The sequence below is a fragment of the Plectropomus leopardus genome, chromosome 10, assembly GCF_008729295.1.
Source record: "Plectropomus leopardus isolate mb chromosome 10, YSFRI_Pleo_2.0, whole genome shotgun sequence".
In the NCBI taxonomy this organism is placed as follows: domain Eukaryota; kingdom Metazoa; phylum Chordata; class Actinopteri; order Perciformes; family Serranidae; genus Plectropomus; species Plectropomus leopardus.
The window spans coordinates 6,237,164-6,256,561 of NC_056472.1; the positions used below are offsets into that span (position 1 = coordinate 6,237,164).

Here is a 19,398-nt window from a genome sequence, read left to right on the forward strand (position 1 = left end):
TTCTAGCCTTATACTAATGAAATTAAACTTGCTATAATTATGATTGATCACTGGGATTTAATGAGATCTGTTCTAAATATAGGCCTGAATTCCTCTCATTCATGTTCTGTAGATTGCCATGGTGACACGCCGTCTCTAATGCTGCTTTTTTTTGTCTGTCAATACAGCAAAATCCACTAAGGCACCAGAAGTCCACTCACATTCTGCTAGAAAATCAGTTGTGCAGCCCACCATAGTAACTGGTAAGACTAAATGTACATGGCACACTACTTCAAGTTTTGCTTTTTGTTGTTGTCTAAAGACAATTAACAAGTAGCAGATTACTGGTAAGATATTAAAATTGACAATTACATCAGCCTCTTTAAATAGGATAAAGCTTTAAATGTTCACTGAAATCACCAAAACATGCATTTAAATATGTTTTTAATTTTGGGCCATGTGTAATTCAGGTTTAAATGTGCATACATGTAGAATGTGCAGTCTGATTACTCTAAAGGAATGGTTCAACATTTTGGGAAACATACTTTTCTACTTTTTTTTCTGAGGGCAAGATGAGATGACTTACACCACTATTATCTGTGTTAAGCTTGGAATAATGCAATGAACATAGCTTAGTTAAAAAGTGGGTGGAGGAATCCGAGGGCAACGTCCACAGTTTGAAAATAAGAACAACAGCAGAACAGAGACAAGTTCCCACAGTTTTACTGTCACAATAACATTGCGGGATAAACTGATTTGTTAGAGTTAGTTAGTTAGTTAGTTACATCACAAAAGTCCACCCAAAAATTGACATTTTTACAAATTACGTGCATTATGTTTATTAGCAGTACTGGGAGTAATGCATTACATTGGAAGAGTTACAGAAGTAAATAGAAATGTAACTTATTACTTTTGCAAATTAACTAATTAACTAACTAACTAATTTATTATGCTTACTGGTTAGTTAAAGTTAAAGGGGTACGTTACTTATCACTTTTGTCTTGATCATAGCAAACAAGTGCAGTCTATTCCCTTAATTTTTTTGTTTTTAAAAGTAATGATCTAATATAACCCAATCTTATATGGTGCAATAAATTACATGAATCAATTAATCAGCAGTATGCCGCATTCACATGAATTCAGATGATGGCAGATGGACAACACCTTTTGGATGGTACAGAAAAACAAGCATGACAATATGTTGCCATGGTGATATCGTGTTGTTTACAAAGTAACAAAAGTTACTTTTTGCTACTTTGGAATTTACCATTTGTCAAAGTAATTAAATTACTTTTGAGGGAAGTAACTAGCAACTGTAACTGATGACCAATTTTAAGTTATTTGCACAACAAATAATTCAGAAGTTCAGATCCCCTGATTCCAGTCTTCATGCTAAGCTAGTTCTGTACCTAAGAGAGTAGGAGAGTTGTCAGAATCTTTTTATTTCACTCTGGGAAAGAAAGCAATTAACTGCATTGTCGAAGACATTTTTAACTATTCCCTTACAATGACCGATCCCCTCATATATGTATGTTTATTAGGGGAGATGGCTGTCAGTGAGCGTTGGATGCAAGCGAATGACACCAATCTGGCACCAAAAGGTAAGAGAGCATGACTCTGCATGTCATTATAATGTAAATGGAACAAACCACTCTTATGGTCGGGCATGAGTTACTACAATGGTTAGCATACACCTAACGTCTGTACAGTTGGTATGTTACATTGGCTGTGTGGTGCAGTTAAATGCGGACAGCAAAAATCAATCCTGAATCATGACACAACAGAGATCACCTTTTTGCGACACTGTTGATGTTTTTTAGTCCAAAAACTTAACCCGTTACAAAAATTAATTTAGTTACAAAAACAAATGTTTCTATGTTATGTTTTATGTTTTTGGGTGAGGGAATTTCTTTACATTTTGGCACTAATGTCCACCTTGACTTCAGGGAGGAACTTATTAAATTTTGGTGGTCATGGGTCAGAGGTCAAGGTCACAGTGACCTCTTCATTCTCATTCTTGTGAATGCACTATCTCAAGAACACATTATGGAAATTTCTTCAAATTTGGCGCAAACATCCCCTTCAACTCAATGATGAACTTGGTGATCATAGGTCAAGGTCACTGTGACCTTGTGTCTATGTTATTTATAGAAAATAAAATCTCAAGATCCTCAAATTTAGCGCAAACATCCATTTGGACTCAAAACTGAACTGATTAGAATTTGGTGCTTGAAGATTAGAGGTAAGGGTCATAAGTTAAGCATTCATACACACACTCACATAAATTCCAGTTCAGATGTAGTTATGAAGTGATTATATTATATATCCAAAGGTCAAATGTCAACTTCGCTATAGCATCTTAATGTTCCGCAAAAACACGTGTCACATGTGAAGCATCCATGTTTTCACAGAAATTATTTTTAACTGTAACTGCACAAGAATTAGATGAAAAACAACTCAGCAACTCTTCTTTGTCTCATCACATAGTGCAGACGGTAAGGCACAAAGCCAGAAGCAGTACATTCTGTTTTAATTTATTATAGAAATCCAAGAGTACCAGACATATGAGATAAATTCACTGTTGTAAAACATAATTAAATCAATCATCCTGTCTTCAGAGGAACAACCGGTCAACGCTGAATTCTGAAATATGCTTAAACCTCAAGATAAGCGTATGCAGTTCATTTATTTAACCAGCATATGCTGCCACTAACTTTACTGTGATAACATAAAAAAAGTTAAGGTGCAGTGATGCATACATGGCAGACAGCTTGCAAAATTGCTTCTGTTAGGTAAGCCAAAGGGCAGAAACAGAGTGCATCAGTGTCTCCTTCCCACAGCCTATTCGTCTCATGTTCCCACTTACTAATTTTCTGTGTATGAGGAGTGAGGGAGCATATATCAGGGTTGTCGTGTTCCAAGGCCCTTTTGTGCCGCAGCAGGAGAGCACAGGGAGACCCTGACCTGCCTCCCTCGACTCATTCAAAGAGTTATAATTTTAAGAATCCAATTTCACCCTTGTCAGAAAATATTGAGAGAAAAAGATTCAGGATGAGTTAACCTCAATACAGCCTCACTATCAATCTTTTTTTTTTCTTTTCTTTTCTTTTCTTTTTTAATGCGATGAGATCTCCAGCACATTACCAAAAAAATGTCTCTAAGAAAAAATTCTGGCATGAAAGTCCTTGGAGCACCAATGAATTATTCAGACTGTAAATCAATCAGACAGATGTTAAGGATAATATTTGGTAATGAATCGTGCCAGTAATAAATAACAGGTGGCATCTGTTTTTACTACTCAATTTAAGAGGGGCCTTTGAATGTCAAAGTCACAAAAGCTGGAAAAGGAGCCTAATAGAATTGGTATACATCTTGAGGATTGTGTCTGTCTACCAACCATATATTGCTGATGGCTCGAAACCAAAGACTGACATCTTGTGGTGAGAACATGATGCACACTTTTAGTGTCAGTGGAAGAAACAACTAAACTAAGTCAAACCTTTGTTGGAATTATGTTTGCAGGCAGTGGGCCAAAAATACTATGCATAATACTATTACTAGTACTATAAATGCTGCATAATGGTTACTGGCATAAAATAAATAAATAAATAAAATCTGTATCCAGTACAGACTGAAGGCACTAAAGTAAGAATTGAGAAAAATTATTGTCTTTCTCAAATTTGATCTATAGATAGAGTTGACAAGTCATAGTCAACTCTGGTCAACTCTCTCTTAGGGTCCTGGTGAGGGTGTATATGGTGAGGTGAAAAGGTCCCATTCCCAACTTACACAAGATACACTTACATTTGCTATGGATTTGATTATTCAGACTTACCATAATGGCATTCCCCTTCAGCCATTAACACTATGATGTATTAAATTAGCATGTTTTAGTGAATTCAATGCACATTTCAAGTCAGTACTAACTTTAGCTTAATGCCCCTAGCCTATATTTTTATTTTGTGCTAATGTTGTTACTCAGGGATTTGCAGGTCCTGCAACTTCAACCCGTGGCTAAACAATCAGAAACTGTTTGAATAAAGCGTCCTTTTTATTTATCAAGAAACAGCCCCGACATCACCAGTGCCAAACCCACAAAACTCCTTTACATAAAGAGCAATTTTGGCGTGTATAGAGTCAACATATTTTCACATTAAATAAAGGGTTTATTTAAACCCAACTAGAGATGGTTATTGCTGGAACAGTTGGAAGATGAACCAATTTGGATTTCTGAGTTGTTTTTTGTTTCTGTTGACTTTAGGCAAAGTAATTTTTACGATAATAAAAGTTCTGTTTTTTCTTTTGTTGTTGTTTTTTAATGGAACCTTGTGGGTAGAACATTTGGGGCTGTCTCTGGTTAAACAACAAGGTTTCTCACTATAGGAATCTTTTCAATCATATTATCGGACACATAATAAAAATCTGGGCCTGTTATTGGCAAAAACAAGCACTTGGGCATAAATTGACAGTATGGATGAGCCCTGAGTAGTTACAATGCAGCCTGGCTGCTGCTGGCTGCAGCAGTCTTACTCAGTACGTAGTAAACATGGTGAAATAAGGGCCAGGATGAATATTGGGATTGGGGGGTTGGCATTAGAGTAAGGGTTATAGCACAAAAATAATGTTAACAAAACCGTTCATGTTTTAGACGATATCCTTAATGTTTGGTATCACATATTTCAAGAAACTGTTCTCCTTCAGATATCATGTCCATGGTTTTGTCTCAATTAAGAACTGTTAAACTGAAGAGCAGAGCAGTTAAAGGGGATGTCTTCTGGTATCACATCTCTCGTATAATATCTAGTAATATCTAATGCATTGTTACTGTCAATATTTATGGACAACTAAGGCGCAATTAATCCAGTCCTCAAATGCTCTAATTGGTCTAATTGACCCCAGCTGACTCCTACAAATTAAGTCGCAGTAATTTAATGCTGGTCCTTTGAAGTCATAGTGATTGCCTACAGTATAAAAATCCACGTCCTTCAGTTGTGGGAAGATCACTCGTGGCTGCTAACAAGCGTTCCTGTGTCTCTCCCCACGAAGAAAGCCGGGGAATAAATCAAAGAGGATAGCTTACACAGCCCTGTGGGGAGCCGTGATAACAACTCTCACTTTTTCAAATCTGTCAGTTTAAGTCTGAGAGCCTGCAGACACTGGACTTAATCTATTCCAAAGTCAGACTGCAGCTTCATGGCTCAGGATATGAGCCCATGTGGAGTTTCAAGCTAAGAGGATGTTTATGAGAAGTAAACAGGCGTCACTTGTCTTCAGGTGCTTTAGAGCCAAAACATCTTCCGCCCCCTCCTGAGCCTTTTATCAAGATATCACAGCTCAAGATGATATCCAAGAAGCTATATATGATTTTGTTTACCCCAATTTAAAACTATTTTTTTTCTGGCTCTTACTTTGGATGTACAGACTTGAAGCCTACCGAGGTGTGCTTCAGTCCCATTGACAGGGGAACATGTAACGATGTGGAGAGGAGGTTTGCCTACAACCCAAAGACCAAGAGATGCCACGTGTTTCACTACAGCGGCTGCGGAGGGAACGAGAACAACTTCAAGCACCGGAAAGACTGCATCAAGAAGTGCATTCGAAGCAGAAAGGGTATGATTGTTTCATTTATTATCAAACGCATATTTAAAAAATTGGAATTTATCACTGTTTATGCTGATTCAAGTAGAAATCTGTAAGATTTAGGGGGATTTTGTGGCGCCTAGTGGTAAATTGCAGATTGCAACAAGATAAAACTTCCTCCGGTTAAAATTTCTTCAGTCTTTCTTGTTCAGGAGGTTTTTATTAGAAGCTGAATCAACTGCAGAGGTCTCTTTTTCTCAAAAACAAAGAGACCTGGTGATTAAATCAGCTAAAAACACTGAATTAAGCATTTTTATGCTATAAATTAGTGTTACTCCTATGACGGTTGGCTCGCCCACCTCATGCTATTGTGTGCTAACCCCTTTTCTCTGATAAGTTAATGCGTGCTCACCTTTTTCTGATCCAGGTGTTTAGGGTTTTTTTTTCTTTCTTTGTTTGTTTGTTTTAACCAAATTATTTGCAGAGAGACTAGACTAGACTGACAAGACTCATGGTTTCCAAAAACAAACAGACCAGGTAATTCAAACATTTGAAAACAAGGAAGTAAGGATTTCAAGTCTCAAACTAATTTCCAACACTTAAGAATCAGAGCTTTAGGAAGTTTTCACTGGAAGATGAAATATTTGCACAGGTCTCTTCCTCTGCAAAACAGACCCAGTGATATAAACAGATAATAAAAAAAAAAAAAAAAAACAGTAAAATCTGTTTCACATTACATGTCACGTGTTTCTGACGCTGTTTGGCATGCTGCTGCAGGTTGCACGTCCACCCCCTGCTAGTGTGTAGTCACCATTTTTTCCTCGATAACTTAAGATCCAGACATTTAAGAGGTTTACATCAGAAGCCGAATAATCCACAGAGGTCTCTTTATCTCCAAAACATTTGGAGTAGTCCAGTGCTGTTTGGGTCGTCATGGAGGGGCTGCTAACCATGGTGGCCAACATGAAAACGCACATGGCCCTTTCTAGAGTCAGTGTTTGGTTTGTCTGCGCTACTGCAGAAACATGGCAGTGCAACATGGCGATCTTAACAGAGGACCTGCTTCCTATGTAGATATAAATGGGTCATTCTAAGGTAACAAAAGCACATCAGTTATAATTTTCAGGTGACTAAGAACCAAAGAAAAAAACTTTTTACATTGCAATTCCATTTCTGGCAGTATATCCCTCGAAATCCCACACACTGTACATTAAATAGTAGGAAGTACATGTAACGACTGTAAAATTTTAATTCTAGATAAATATCTCCCAATGTCATTTCAGAAAAAATACTGTCATATAAAATCATGGATTAAAATGATTCAATTTTGTTCTTTTGTTGCAGCTCATGGGAAGAGGATGATTCGAATAAGGAAGAAAAACATAAACAACATTGTGAATCGCTCAGTCTGAACACTTGGCTTTAGATCCTGCACTGCTGTGGAGCCACCTGTATTTATGTCTATATGTTACGTTTAGCTTTACTCATATCTGTTGTTTTGTAATGCTGCAGTACTTGTATAAAAATCACTTTTAGTGTGTGGGAGTTAGTTTTTTAGTGACTGAATGCGATTATCATCATTATTCACATTATTTCGATATTTTCTTGACAAAAAACTGTTGTTTTGCTGATGTCGATTATAGTAGCTCTACACTGATGCTCTGAGTATCAATGCTTTTGTATAAACAATGTCTAATGTCTTTTTAATTTGACAGTTTCGGGGTTCTGTTATGATCATGTACATTTCACTGCGACTTTTATGGGAAACACCAAAGTTGCAGCAGGATTTTTGTTCATAACAAAATGAATGCTTATCCTTGTTTAATTACTGTCTGTACAGTAACTGATGCTTTTCTGTGGGGGTTTTGGTGTAGCTCCATCATTGTTAATCAATGTAAACAACAGCATTAGCAGATTAAACTGGTGGACACTCGTTTTTTATTTTTTTTGTAAGGATCAGTCACAACAATATATATAATGTCAAGCAAACACATGAATCAAGATGTCCTCACAGCTATAATTCAATGTGAACAAGGTAATGACTGCTTTATATTTGTCGGATTACACTTACACTCTCTCTCTCTCTCTTGCTCTCTCTCTCTCTCGCTCTCGCTGTCTCTCTCTTTTTAATCAATATGATGCAGTTTTGTAAATCACGATTCCAGTCCTGCTGGTTGTCGTTGTTGAGAAAAACCAGAAGGGAGCAGTGTTGTATTAAGTAAGTTTTCAGAGAGGTTGTCAATGCTGGTCCCTGCTGGCTGCACAAGATTTTCTTCACCGTCTCCTTTTATAACCATGGCTGTTATGTATTGGATTGGATTGGATTGAGTTTATATAATAAACTTGAACAATTTAACCATCTTTCTAATTTTACCTGCTTTGTTTCACATCATATGTTTCACAAAAATATATATATATAAAATAATTTTTTAAAAAACTCATTATAATAGAGATCCCTCAGATTTTATAGGCCGTATAAAGCCTTTTCACTAGAGAGACACAGTAAGGGCACAAATTCTTTTTTATGACTTCAACCATTTAAAGTCATAAAAAAACAAACTGAATTTTTGAAATGACAATTTAAAAAAATAGAGTCTGTATTTATTTATTTATTTATTTACTGTTACTAAATGGAATTCAGCCCTAAAGGTATTCTAGGCCTAATTGCTGTTTACTATTTGTAAACAGTATCACTAACAAAAGTGAAAGCCAGCCTCAGATAAACTCTCATTCTGGAACAAGCTTTGTCTGCTTGGCAGTTTTCCTTGCTATAGTTGCAATTTTATAGCACTGTTTCTTCAATGTTTGTAGCCTTGTCTTGCTTATGTGCTACCACTACTTGGTTTCTACATTTTTAATAATCCCACAGTCAGTGGCACAATGTGCACATAAATGTCTTATACACACCAAAATAATATAAAAATGAGAAAGTACAGGCAGTGGGCAGTCTCTGCAGATAAATACACCACCACACACATCAAGTTGGTCACAAGTGACGAGTGAGAGAGACTACTTTTGTATGAGTCTGTTTTTTGTTTGTTTAAGGAAAATCCTGCCTAGTACACCTTTAACCCTTTGAATCCTGGAGAGAAATCACTTTTTTGGGTGCTTTTGGGTGCATTTCACTGTTATTACTACAAATTATAAGAACTCAGTAGAACTCATAAAATGTATTTGTTTAAAGTTTTGGAAAAATAATTTAAAAAGAATATATTTGTAATGATCACAGTGCCATATTTTAAATTATGTTACAAAAGCATTGGGATTTTTTAAGCCCATTTTCCAGGTATTTTTTAAAAAACTTTTTCAAAATTATTTTTGAATTTATGTATTTATTTTACAAATTGAAGTTTTGGGTAATTTCTTTCGTAACTTCTTCTTTTTTTTTTTTTTTTTTTGCTCATTGCCTTCTTTCCCTGTTTTTGAAAGAAATAAAGCTCAGGTTATAAAGTGTTAAAAGAATGCTTCACTTCCAAATGATCATTTTTGTATCACTTACTCACCCTTTGTTACACTTTCTTGATAAATTGAAGTAATAGGGGTCCATGTTTAACAACAGCAAAACTAAACCAAAACATTTTTGTTCAACTCGTGCAGAATAACCCAAGAATCTTTTATGCAGCCATATACTCAATACTTCCCAAACAGACAACTTTTGGGCTTTCATTTGATTAACTCTTAAGGGCTGTCTGTTTGGGAAGTATTGAGCATAATATGATTGGATAAATGAGACTGAAATTATACTGCACGAGTTTTGTGAGCGTTTATAACTAGATGTTTTGACATAGTGTTGCTGCTGTTAAATGCAGAACCCTGTCACTTAAATCAATCAAGATTTTTCTCCTTTTTTGGATTCTTTGTTTACTGTGGAAGCATGTCAGAATTATTATTTTTTTATGTTTTTTACACAAATTTAGTGTAACAGGGGCTGAGTAATTGATATACAGTATGATTTGTCCTTTGGAGGGGATAAGTATTTCTTTAAGCTTACATGGTTTGGCCTATCTTCAGGGCACTGAGGTGATGCATATGTATATCTGTATTTTTGAGTCTTGGTAAATTCATATCTGAATTATTCAGTCCTATAAATACATACAAAAAGTAACCGATTCAGTATTATTCCTCTGTTGAATTCCTGGCAGTGTGGAGAAAGCTTAGCATTTAAATCTTGATGTTGACAAATAAAATGTACAATTGACAGCTGCTGGGGTAACATAAATCCCCTCTATCCAACATTTTCAGAAGAGTGTGGGAGTTTAGTGGCAAACCATCGTGCGCTCTCTCAGCTGTAGGCTCCGGTGTGATGTAACAGGAAGTAGTGGGTTGCCTTCCAACGTCAACCTGACAGCCGCCTCAGCTGCGCTCACTGAGCGCCGGAGATCCGCCGCGTTTGGTGCTCTGAGTCCGAAGCCGAACACAGAAGACACTTTACCGGATTGCCTCGAGAGTTTATTCCGGTTCAGACGCCTGCAGCTGCGGTTGGATTGTGTTCTCTGGTAAGAGCGCTGACACGGAGTGTGAATTGTGTGTCCATGTTTTGTGGCCAATGCGACTGGCCGTAACGTCGAGTAGAATGAATGCAGAGAGTTGACAATGCATTTTGTACATCGCTGAGTGTTTATCGAGGTCATTTCAGATGGTATCTGCGTGGATTACAGAGTCGAGGCATGTGCATTAACAGCATGCTGAGATGTCCTCAATCCAGCAGAAAAGAGCGGAACACCAGTATGAGCATCAGTAACTGGATCCAGTTAAACTGCAGTGTCCCTCTGTCAAGAGAAATGTGAATCTTATTGAAGAATACAGTGAAACAGCAGTCTTTAGTGGATTTTGGGCACATTTAGGCCATCAGAGCGCACCATGCGTGATCACATACATAATGCATAGTGCCCGTAATACATCCGGACTCACCTTTATCGCTTTCTGTACATTGTATATATGATTGCACGTCGAATGGGGGTTTGCTCAGCTGTTGCCAACAGCACAGTCACGCTTTATGGAGACGCGTAAACACCGTTTGAAAGGAATGAAATTACGCAGCATTTACCAAACGCACAGATTAAATAGATATGCTTGGCACATTGCTAAACCATAATGATCAATTTTAATATTTGCATTTGTGGCTGACTCAGCTGACTGTAGCTACAGCCACGGACTGCTCCTGCACAATCTCCCCAGACTTGACATCCACTCAATGGATTAAATCATCAGCATTAAAGTGTACGCAGGGATGAAATACACGCAGGCTTTTCAGTTTGATTGAACTGGAAAGCGACGGTGATTCAGCTCCATTCAGCAGTGAGGCTTTTGATGGGAGCGATGCTTGCTAAATCATCTGCATGGTTACATAAGCAGCAGATTTGGACATGCTGGAAGTTTGTGGGCTGGACAGTAAAAATGAGAAGGATGGTGGTGGTGATGGTGATGATGATGTGTAGGAGGATATGATGACGGTGCTCTGTGCAGAGGAAAGATGCATGGTTATAAGGGAGGCGGCAGCAGCACATTGGTTGCAGCCAAGTTTGTGGACATGAGTGAACTTTTAGTGTCAACAGGTCAGATTTTATGCAGTTCTGCTGTTGCACAATGAACTGTAGACTCTTTACAGCTTGAAGTTTTAGGTTCTAAAAACGTTCAGAGAATGGTGCAACCACTGAATGTTTTAGTAACATTTTCAGTGGCAAGTTTTCATATGTTCCCAGAATGTTCTCATCAAACATAAAAATGTTATTTATTTAATTTTTTATTGTTAATATATCACATTACATTACATTGAGAAAAAAGTTCTGTAAGCTCAGTCCTCAACAACTTCTCTGAATCTCCCTTTGTTCTCAAGTTACATTGTAGGAATGTTTTATACAACCGCATTCTATGATCTGTCACTTCTCAGCATCATCAAAACATCCTCAGGATGCTGCAGTTCAAACGTTAGGTCTTAGTCAGCATTTAACCTTACAGGGACATTATCTGAAATGATAAGCGCCCTTTAATCGTTCTTTCCACATTAGATTAAAATGTTTTCTTTAGAACTTTATTGCAACTTGTTGGTAACATTAGTCAATGTTGTCAGAACGTTCCCTGCTAGCTGGGTTCATGGGTTTTGTAATAATGTAGTGTTTCCAGGAAGCTAGTTATGAGTATAACAATAATTTACTTTAACACTTCTGCACTGATGAATAGATAAACACAGTCATCATGACATCAAATTGTGTAAAATCACCATCAGTTTTCTTGTGCTGCACTCAGACGCCTTTCACAAGTCTTTGAACTCTGAGCAAACTGATTGCATTTCTTTCGAAAACATGCGGAGAGAAAAGCAATGAGCAACTTGGTAAGAAATGTCACACAAATTGCAAGATATTAGCCGACTTGGGACATTTTCATGAAAGCTCATGACAACATCTCACCCTTGATACTACTGAGTAGTAAACAACAGAGACAGAAATATGGAAATGTGTCATGTGAAATACCCTAAAACTGCAGATTATTTGGTGTTCATGTGGACGTTCATCACTCATAGTAAGATGGTGATTGAGGAAATAGGTTTTTAAGGAAGCTGTGTCCACCTGTAACCTCCATCACTAGATATGTGTGTGAATGAGTTGTGAGCAGTTCAATCAGAATTTTTTTTTTAAAGATTCTCAGATTCTCTTGTGTTGCTTATTTCTTGATCTAAAGTGCTTGATTTCACCTTTAGTGATGTCAATATAATGACGGGGTAACATACATTCTCATTTTACAGCTAAACATATCACTAAAATATGTTTCTATGTGATCAGCTTGATCAGTTTGACAGACTGACCGTATTTTATAAGTCATGATTGATGTGAACACAGCTCTGTTAGAGACTCCTCAGCTCTGATTGGTTGTTTTTCTAATTCTTGCAAATGCTTTTAGGATCACTATGAGGAGGCACAGCAGTCTGATTTTTTTCTCAGATTTTCTGCCTCATGGACTACTGTCAGTTTAAAGTGAAAGTTGTAAAATATGCAAAAAAAAGTTACCTACTGTTGCCCTAGGCATATTGTTAGTTGTTAGTTGTTCAGGGACCCAAATATTCAGAAATACCAAAGAATAAGCCTAGTGAAACAGGGCTTTTACTTCACTGTCCATGCACGTCAGCCATCAGGACACTTTGGACGGTGGACGTGTTGAAGCTGCCAGTTGGCAGCGCCACCAGATGAGTCTGTGAGGCCTTTTTGCTCTGTCATCTTCCAATGGTCTGGGCCTACACTAAATACATGAGCTGATTGAGCAGTGGGAATGTCATACAACTCAACAGATTCCGCCCCCTAACTATCACGCTGTGTGTTGACTGCCTGAGTCCAGGAAACGGTTGTTAAATGTGGGCCAGACAAAGGTACTGGCTGCATAGCACCCAAAGCCTTTGCGATCTCCATGGTATGGTTGATCTCTTTCTAAAGCAATGGCATTTAGGAGGTTGTGCCAGTGGAATCTCATTCACACAGTCGCTGATACTGTCATACAGTGGCTGCATGTGAGGTGCATTGGGGTTGAATTTAGGATATATTGTTTGAAGTAAAGCGGCAAACCCTGGTTTGGCATTTGATGTGAAATATAAATGGCTGTTGACACTGTCAGTATATCTACATACACAGTAAAGTTAAGTGTACAAACATTGGGAGAGAATCGATTTATTGACAGACGTTTGTCTGCGGTAGGTGGAAATATGCCCCCTTTCAGCTAGTTGCCATTGGACCTTCTTCTGACCTATTTCATCACATACCAAACAAGTTGGCAAGCGGCAAATAGGTTGCATGTCAAAATGATGAAAACATGGATAACTTTTTAGTAGGGCTGTCCTGATCAAGTTTTTTGTCCCAGATCCAAGTAATTTGTTTTTGATTTGTCGATACAGAGTTCTGATGATGCAGTACCTGAATTTACCTGGATAATAGAGCTGCACAATGCACACTTCAAGTACTTAAAAGTTATTCAAATCAATCCAGTGTATATGCCTGACAGTTTGATAGCTCCGCAATGCAATAAAAGAAAAAAAATGTCTGCATCCATACAGTTCCTAAGGGTTTTTTTTCATTTTAATTATACAAAGTAACAAGAGTAAACAAACTAAAATGTGGCTTCAGAAATTGCTGTCAAATATATATATGAAACCTTCAGCAATCACACAAGACAACATAAATAACATGAATCAGCAAGTCATAATAAAAATAGAAATAATAAAATACTAGTAAAATTGATATAAATAAATAAATAATTTAAAAATTTAAAACATTTACTTAATGTAGCATTGTAAAAAAACAGAGTACTATAAATGACCAAAATAATCAAAATCCCACTTCAAAGTAGTGTTATAACTGAACTTTAATATTCCCAGTCAAGAGAAATCAGTCACAGTTCTGCTCATTACAGCATTAGAGTAAAACTTGTTCGCTAAAAAAGAACAACAAAAATTATAAAGTGGTGCAGCAGCTTAAGTTAAACATGAAAAAAGAAATTCTACCTGTTGGAGGAGCAGCATTACAATAAAAACTGAATATCTGATGCAAATTGTTCTCTCCTTTTACGACACCTATTGGACGGCGGACATAAACAAAGGATCAGTTGCGGTGCGTGCTCAAAAAAAATGATCTCGATCAACTAGAAAATGTGTTCGTCAGGCCTGATACTGATTAGAACACGATTGTGACATCCCTACTTTTCGGCATCTGCTACTTTCTGTTGATACCTTCGTCTTGTTTTGTTTTTCCTCCCTTCTTCCTCTTCTTCACTTTTTCCTGGTTTTCTTTTAAAACTTTATGCTGTTCGACATCCACGACAAAGCCCAGCATGGGAACTACAGCGCATGTGCAGAATGCCTAGGGCATTTATAGCCCGGTTGAGTCGTATAAATGAAAGAGTAAATCAACCCCCAACTGCATTATCAAGCTGTATTTGTCCAACTTTGAGAAATTTAATTTAGTATGATTGCAGTCAGGCTAACATGTTAACAAGTTCAGTTTTAGTCAGACTAACATGATGATTCGGCCTTTTCTAACATCATGTAAATGTACTGACTGCGGGCAATCTTACATTGATATGTGCATTTGCCTGATGCAGTTACAAGGGATCCAACTTCCTACAAACACTACTGGCAGCCAGCTTCGATGAGTGCAAAGGCCACTCGATTCACAGTCACAAAGGTAATGATCATTCTCGTGAAACTTAACCCCTCATAAATCATCGAGGCAAACTGGACTTCTGCAGCCTGTGCCTTATTGATCAACCTGCTGTGTTCCCTGCTCTCTTGTGGACACTGCAAGAGCTCTCATGTATATTTATTAACCCTTTGAAACCTGAGCAATTTAGCTTGATATCTTTCGAAAACATGGGAAGAAGGCAATTAGCAGTGGAAGAAGAAAGGAATTTAAACTTTGCAAGATATGAGTAAAAAGTACACGAAGGATACCTGAAAATTGGTTAAAAAATAAAAATAAAAATAAAAAATAAACAGGTAAATAAATAAATAAATAATAAAGAAAGTTTAAAAAAACATGGAAATGACCTGGAAAAATTGTAAGATTTTAAGTAGTAAAATTGTAAGTTTTCCCTATAGCTTTTTTCCCAATATTTTCTAATTTTCCCTAGACATCTTTCCTAGCTTTTTCTAATAAATAAAAAAAATAATTATTTTTAAATCTGATTTCTTGCAATTTCTGCTGCTCATTGCCTTTTCCACATACTTTTGAAAGGAATCTCACTAGTGTGCTCAGCACAAGAAGGGTGATGTCGCTCCAGGTTTCAAGGGGTTAAGGGATGTGACGACCAGTTTCATATCCTTCCTTCTTTTACTATCCGTCAAACTCATTGAAGTTGAACCTTCATTGTGTTTCAGCTGGGATCAAATCAACAACCTAAGTATACAATATATGTTGTCTCCTCACCCTGGGCCGCAGTTATCGTATTACACAAAAGCACATTGATGCACATATGCACCAGTCTCACAGCACTCCCCTCAGGTTCTGGATTCAGTTTCGGGGACGTGAAACCTTTTGAGGTAATTTTTCCACTCATACATTATGGAGGGTCATATTTTTTCCCTCCCCAGTTTAATTTCAGCACACAAGGTGCCTGATGAGAGCTGTCAGGGGCTAAAGTCTCCAGAGGCAGCATCTGGGGAGCTTTGTGTGTGTGTGTGTGTGCAGTGGCTGGCAGTGTGAGCTGCAATGCTTTGTGGAGGATAGGGGACAGTGGAAAGAGGCTGCGCGGTTTCTAAGGGTGTTCCGTGTTTGTGTGAGCTAAACAAACCATCAGTGACACAGGCTTCCTGATTTACTGCCTGGCAGGGGGCTTCTGGCGTAAAGGATAGAGGAAATAGTCCCTGCGCCCGTCCTTTTGTCTTCCAAAGGTGAGCCTGCAGTACTGTATAGTGTAGTGTTTTTTTCAGTTCTTTCTGCCTCCAAGATACACAGGAGTTTTCACACACTAACAAAGCACTTTTTTTTTTTTTTCTTTGTAACACAACTTCCACTGCTCTGGACCTCTCTTCCACACTGCATTTTCTGCTGCTGTGAGCAAATGTCTGCAGCAAATATTTCTGTGGGATCTCCAATTAGCTAACTTACTCTACTGTGAAAATGTGACTGTTATTATTGTCAAACTCAGGCTGCTGTGAGCTCTGCCAAAAAGCCTTGCAGTTAGTTGGTTTCCAAGCTTAATAAAACTCCCGAATTACATTGTCCCCCTCTGTAAAAACCTCAGTGTATTATTGTGCGCACTCTTTACATCGGCCATTATCACAACCCATAGCGTGACTTGGATGAATACTAATTTTCGACTGCCTGGAGGGTCTCTCTTGTTATTTATGTTATACCACAAACCTCCAGCAGAAGGTACATTTTCCAGTTCTCTTGCAACATGTAATATCTTCTTGGATTTCTCTTTGAATAGGCAACATTGTCATTGCGTTCATTGCACTGCATCATCTGAGAAGGAAGAAAAGAGTCTATATTCACGTTATAAAGTCCAACTGAAATTGCATGTAAGCAGATATGTATATGTATCTGCTCTGTAAATCAGATTCAAGTAATCAATTCCTCAGCCCTCCTGAGGAAAAATCTGTACCCTAATAACAGACATTTATATTTCATATTTTTGGCTATCATGAAGGCGCCCCATGTTTTTGCATTTAAAAAAAGAGGGCTCCTGTTTCTCAGTGTGTTGTTTTTAAGTATAAATAAGAGCTGTATTTATATTAATGAAAAGCTAATACCAGTGCATTACGGCTTGCATGTCACTCATGCTCTTAGCTACCCAAAATTAATTCCTGTGATTCAAGTATCTTTACTTCCTTCTCACACAGGCAACTACTTTGATTGTGTTTTGGGCTGTGCACTCTGCCAAAACACAGGTGACCTCAGTGCTTTGCCTGCCTGCATCCAGAATTAAACCAAGGACTGAAGCTCTGCTAACTTGCTACTTTCATTGCAACAGCAGACTGCAACCTGCTGCACAGCCCACAGACTTTAAACAGCCCATATTAGCTTTCCTGCTAATGTCTAATTCTAGTCTAACTTTCAATAATGATCACATCCTGCCCTGCACCTTAGCTTTTTGCTACTAGCTGCTGATGCACGTTTTCAGGCCATGTAGCTAATCATATGCATTTTTTCTTTTTTTTTCAAAAGGATAAATAACTAGATACAACACATTTTTTAAATCCCTTTGACCTAATGACGTTTTAGGATAACATAAGTTAACGATAAGTTTTCCTGAATAGTGGAAATTGAGTATTTCAAACATCTTAGCTTAGACTTTTGTTTAAATCTTGATAATCTCATTGCTCTTCTTAAATATGTGTTTGTGCCTATCATGGATGTATCATTAGATATGGATGACAGACCCCAAGATGGTGCCTATTCAGTCCAATGACATTTGCTCGCCTGACAAATACAACGAAAAAGTTTTTAGCTTCTACTTCCACAGCATGAAGCCCACTGAAAATGTGCAGTAGTGTTTCTCCCACTGACCCCACCCACAAGTTTCAACTCCACCCCCAAACTTTACATTTTGACATCACAGATTTTAAGGAAACTATTCAATTTTAAACTCCATGGATCAAAACTTAATATTAGAGTTATAATTTACCTTATTTGCAGTTCAAGGTGTCCTTATATAATGTCCATTTATAATGGTTTTCTATGGTGAGAGATTTTTTTGCTGCGAGTAGCCACTAAGAAAAATTAAAGCAAGACTGAGCAGCGTTCCTGGAGGCCTGGCACCTATTCATCAAGTATACTGCTGTTTTGTAGTCTTACCTACCCATAATTCCACCCACAAACTTTGTTTAACAAGCAGCCTTGTTTTATTGGCTGCTGTGAGTGGCTACACTTGTGCTTTACTTGCTATTGTTTGCATTTGTGATTGTTATCAACAGTTTCCCCAGTTCAGATTTTTCCAAAACCCCTCATACAGTATTTCAGGCTATTTTCACAGTATCTTCTTCATGTAAGCAGTTAAGTGTTTTTGTAACCCAAACCCGAGGCACACAGAGCAACTTGAGCCTGTTAGTAATGACGTGAATCGCTCCCTTGGAGGTCAAGTCTAGGGCCCACATCGAGCACATGGAGGATATTCCTCGGCTTCCTCGGGGCCCTCTTAAAGCAGCAGTGAATTTGTCCGAGCCCCAGGGTTATTTTTGTCACAGCAATACCCGAAGGGAACCACTCACACAGCCCTGGAAGCCCACTGGGAAGAGTTCACTGATTGTGTGGTCAGGCTCCAGTGTGTGCTAAATATATATATATACATATCCCTTGGAGGTCAAGTCTAGGGCCCACATCGAGCACATGGAGGATATTCCTCGGCTTCCTCGGGGCCCTCTTAAAGCAGCAGTGAATTTGTCCGAGCCCCAGGGTTATTTTTGTCACAGCAATACCCGAAGGGAACCACTCACACAGCCCTGGAAGCCCATATATATGTATATATATACTATTCCATGTTTTTGCTTGTGTCCACGTGTTAAAGTATGCCCCATATTTTGGCTTGGGAATTTGAGAATTCCTTCCATGAGAATATGTGTGCTATGGGGCTGTGGGAATGTCTGGATGTATAGAATGACAGTGAACATGGGGAGGATTAGTGAGTGATGCTTGACTTGCATGCAGAGAGATCCATCCCAAAAGGCCATTTTTTTCTGGGTTTACAATGTTTCCACTGCCAAATCAAGAGGTGGGGTGGGGTGGGGGTGGGGGGGTGATAACTGAACTGCAGCATCATTGATGAAACCCACTGATATGAAGAACCATTTCCTTATCCCCAAATAAAATCTGGGAGAACATGTAAACACCCATTAGACTCCCAGGGCAGTTTTTGGCCTGAAAATCCCTTTTCCGGCTGTGTGCCAGTTTAATGACTGTTAATCGCTGCAACAAACACAGCCATGAAACTAAAATCTGTCAGGAGCAATAGCCAGGATGCAGAAATGTCACACAGGAAAGAACAAAAACCAAGAAAGCTGAACTATTGTGTAAGCTGTCAGCCTGTCAGTGCACTTAGAGCACTCGACAAAGAAAATCTAGTGACCTGTGAAAATGCTCCTTGTAGTGGAAAGAATCGGTGGAATTAGCCATAGTTTCCCACCAGACTGTACAGTGTGCCTCAGGTGAAAGAGCGAGCTCATGCTTGGCAGGTTGAGCTATTTTAAATGTGGCCATAGCTGCATCATAACATTTACATTAACAGCGAAGAGTACTACTAGCAGCTATACAGGTGCAATGCATGAGTGAGCCAGGTTTATTTTTAACCCGTTTATTTTTATCTTGGTATTTGTACTATTTTTTCCTTTGCGTAGACTAGAGGCCTCCGGAAGAGGATCCA

General features: G+C 38.2%; 2 protein-coding genes across 2 annotated transcripts in view; both read left to right on the top strand.

Moving 5' to 3' along the window:
* LOC121949318 (tissue factor pathway inhibitor-like) overlaps nt 1-7,920 on the top strand; it is a 50,823-nt gene extending 42,903 nt beyond the window's left edge. Inside the window, exons 4-7 of the mRNA XM_042494980.1 lie at nt 168-242; nt 1,521-1,580; nt 5,401-5,589; nt 6,904-7,920. Coding sequence (XP_042350914.1) covers nt 168-242; nt 1,521-1,580; nt 5,401-5,589; nt 6,904-6,971 — 392 coding nt within the window. The 3' untranslated portion in view covers nt 6,972-7,920. The remainder of the gene's footprint in view (nt 1-167; nt 243-1,520; nt 1,581-5,400; nt 5,590-6,903) is intronic.
* A 1,989-nt stretch (nt 7,921-9,909) lies between these two features.
* Nucleotides 9,910-19,398, top strand: part of calcrla (calcitonin receptor-like a) — a 38,034-nt gene continuing 28,545 nt past the window's right edge. The window contains exon 1 of the mRNA XM_042494572.1: nt 9,910-10,055. The gene's annotated coding sequence lies outside the window, so the exon portion shown is untranslated. The remainder of the gene's footprint in view (nt 10,056-19,398) is intronic.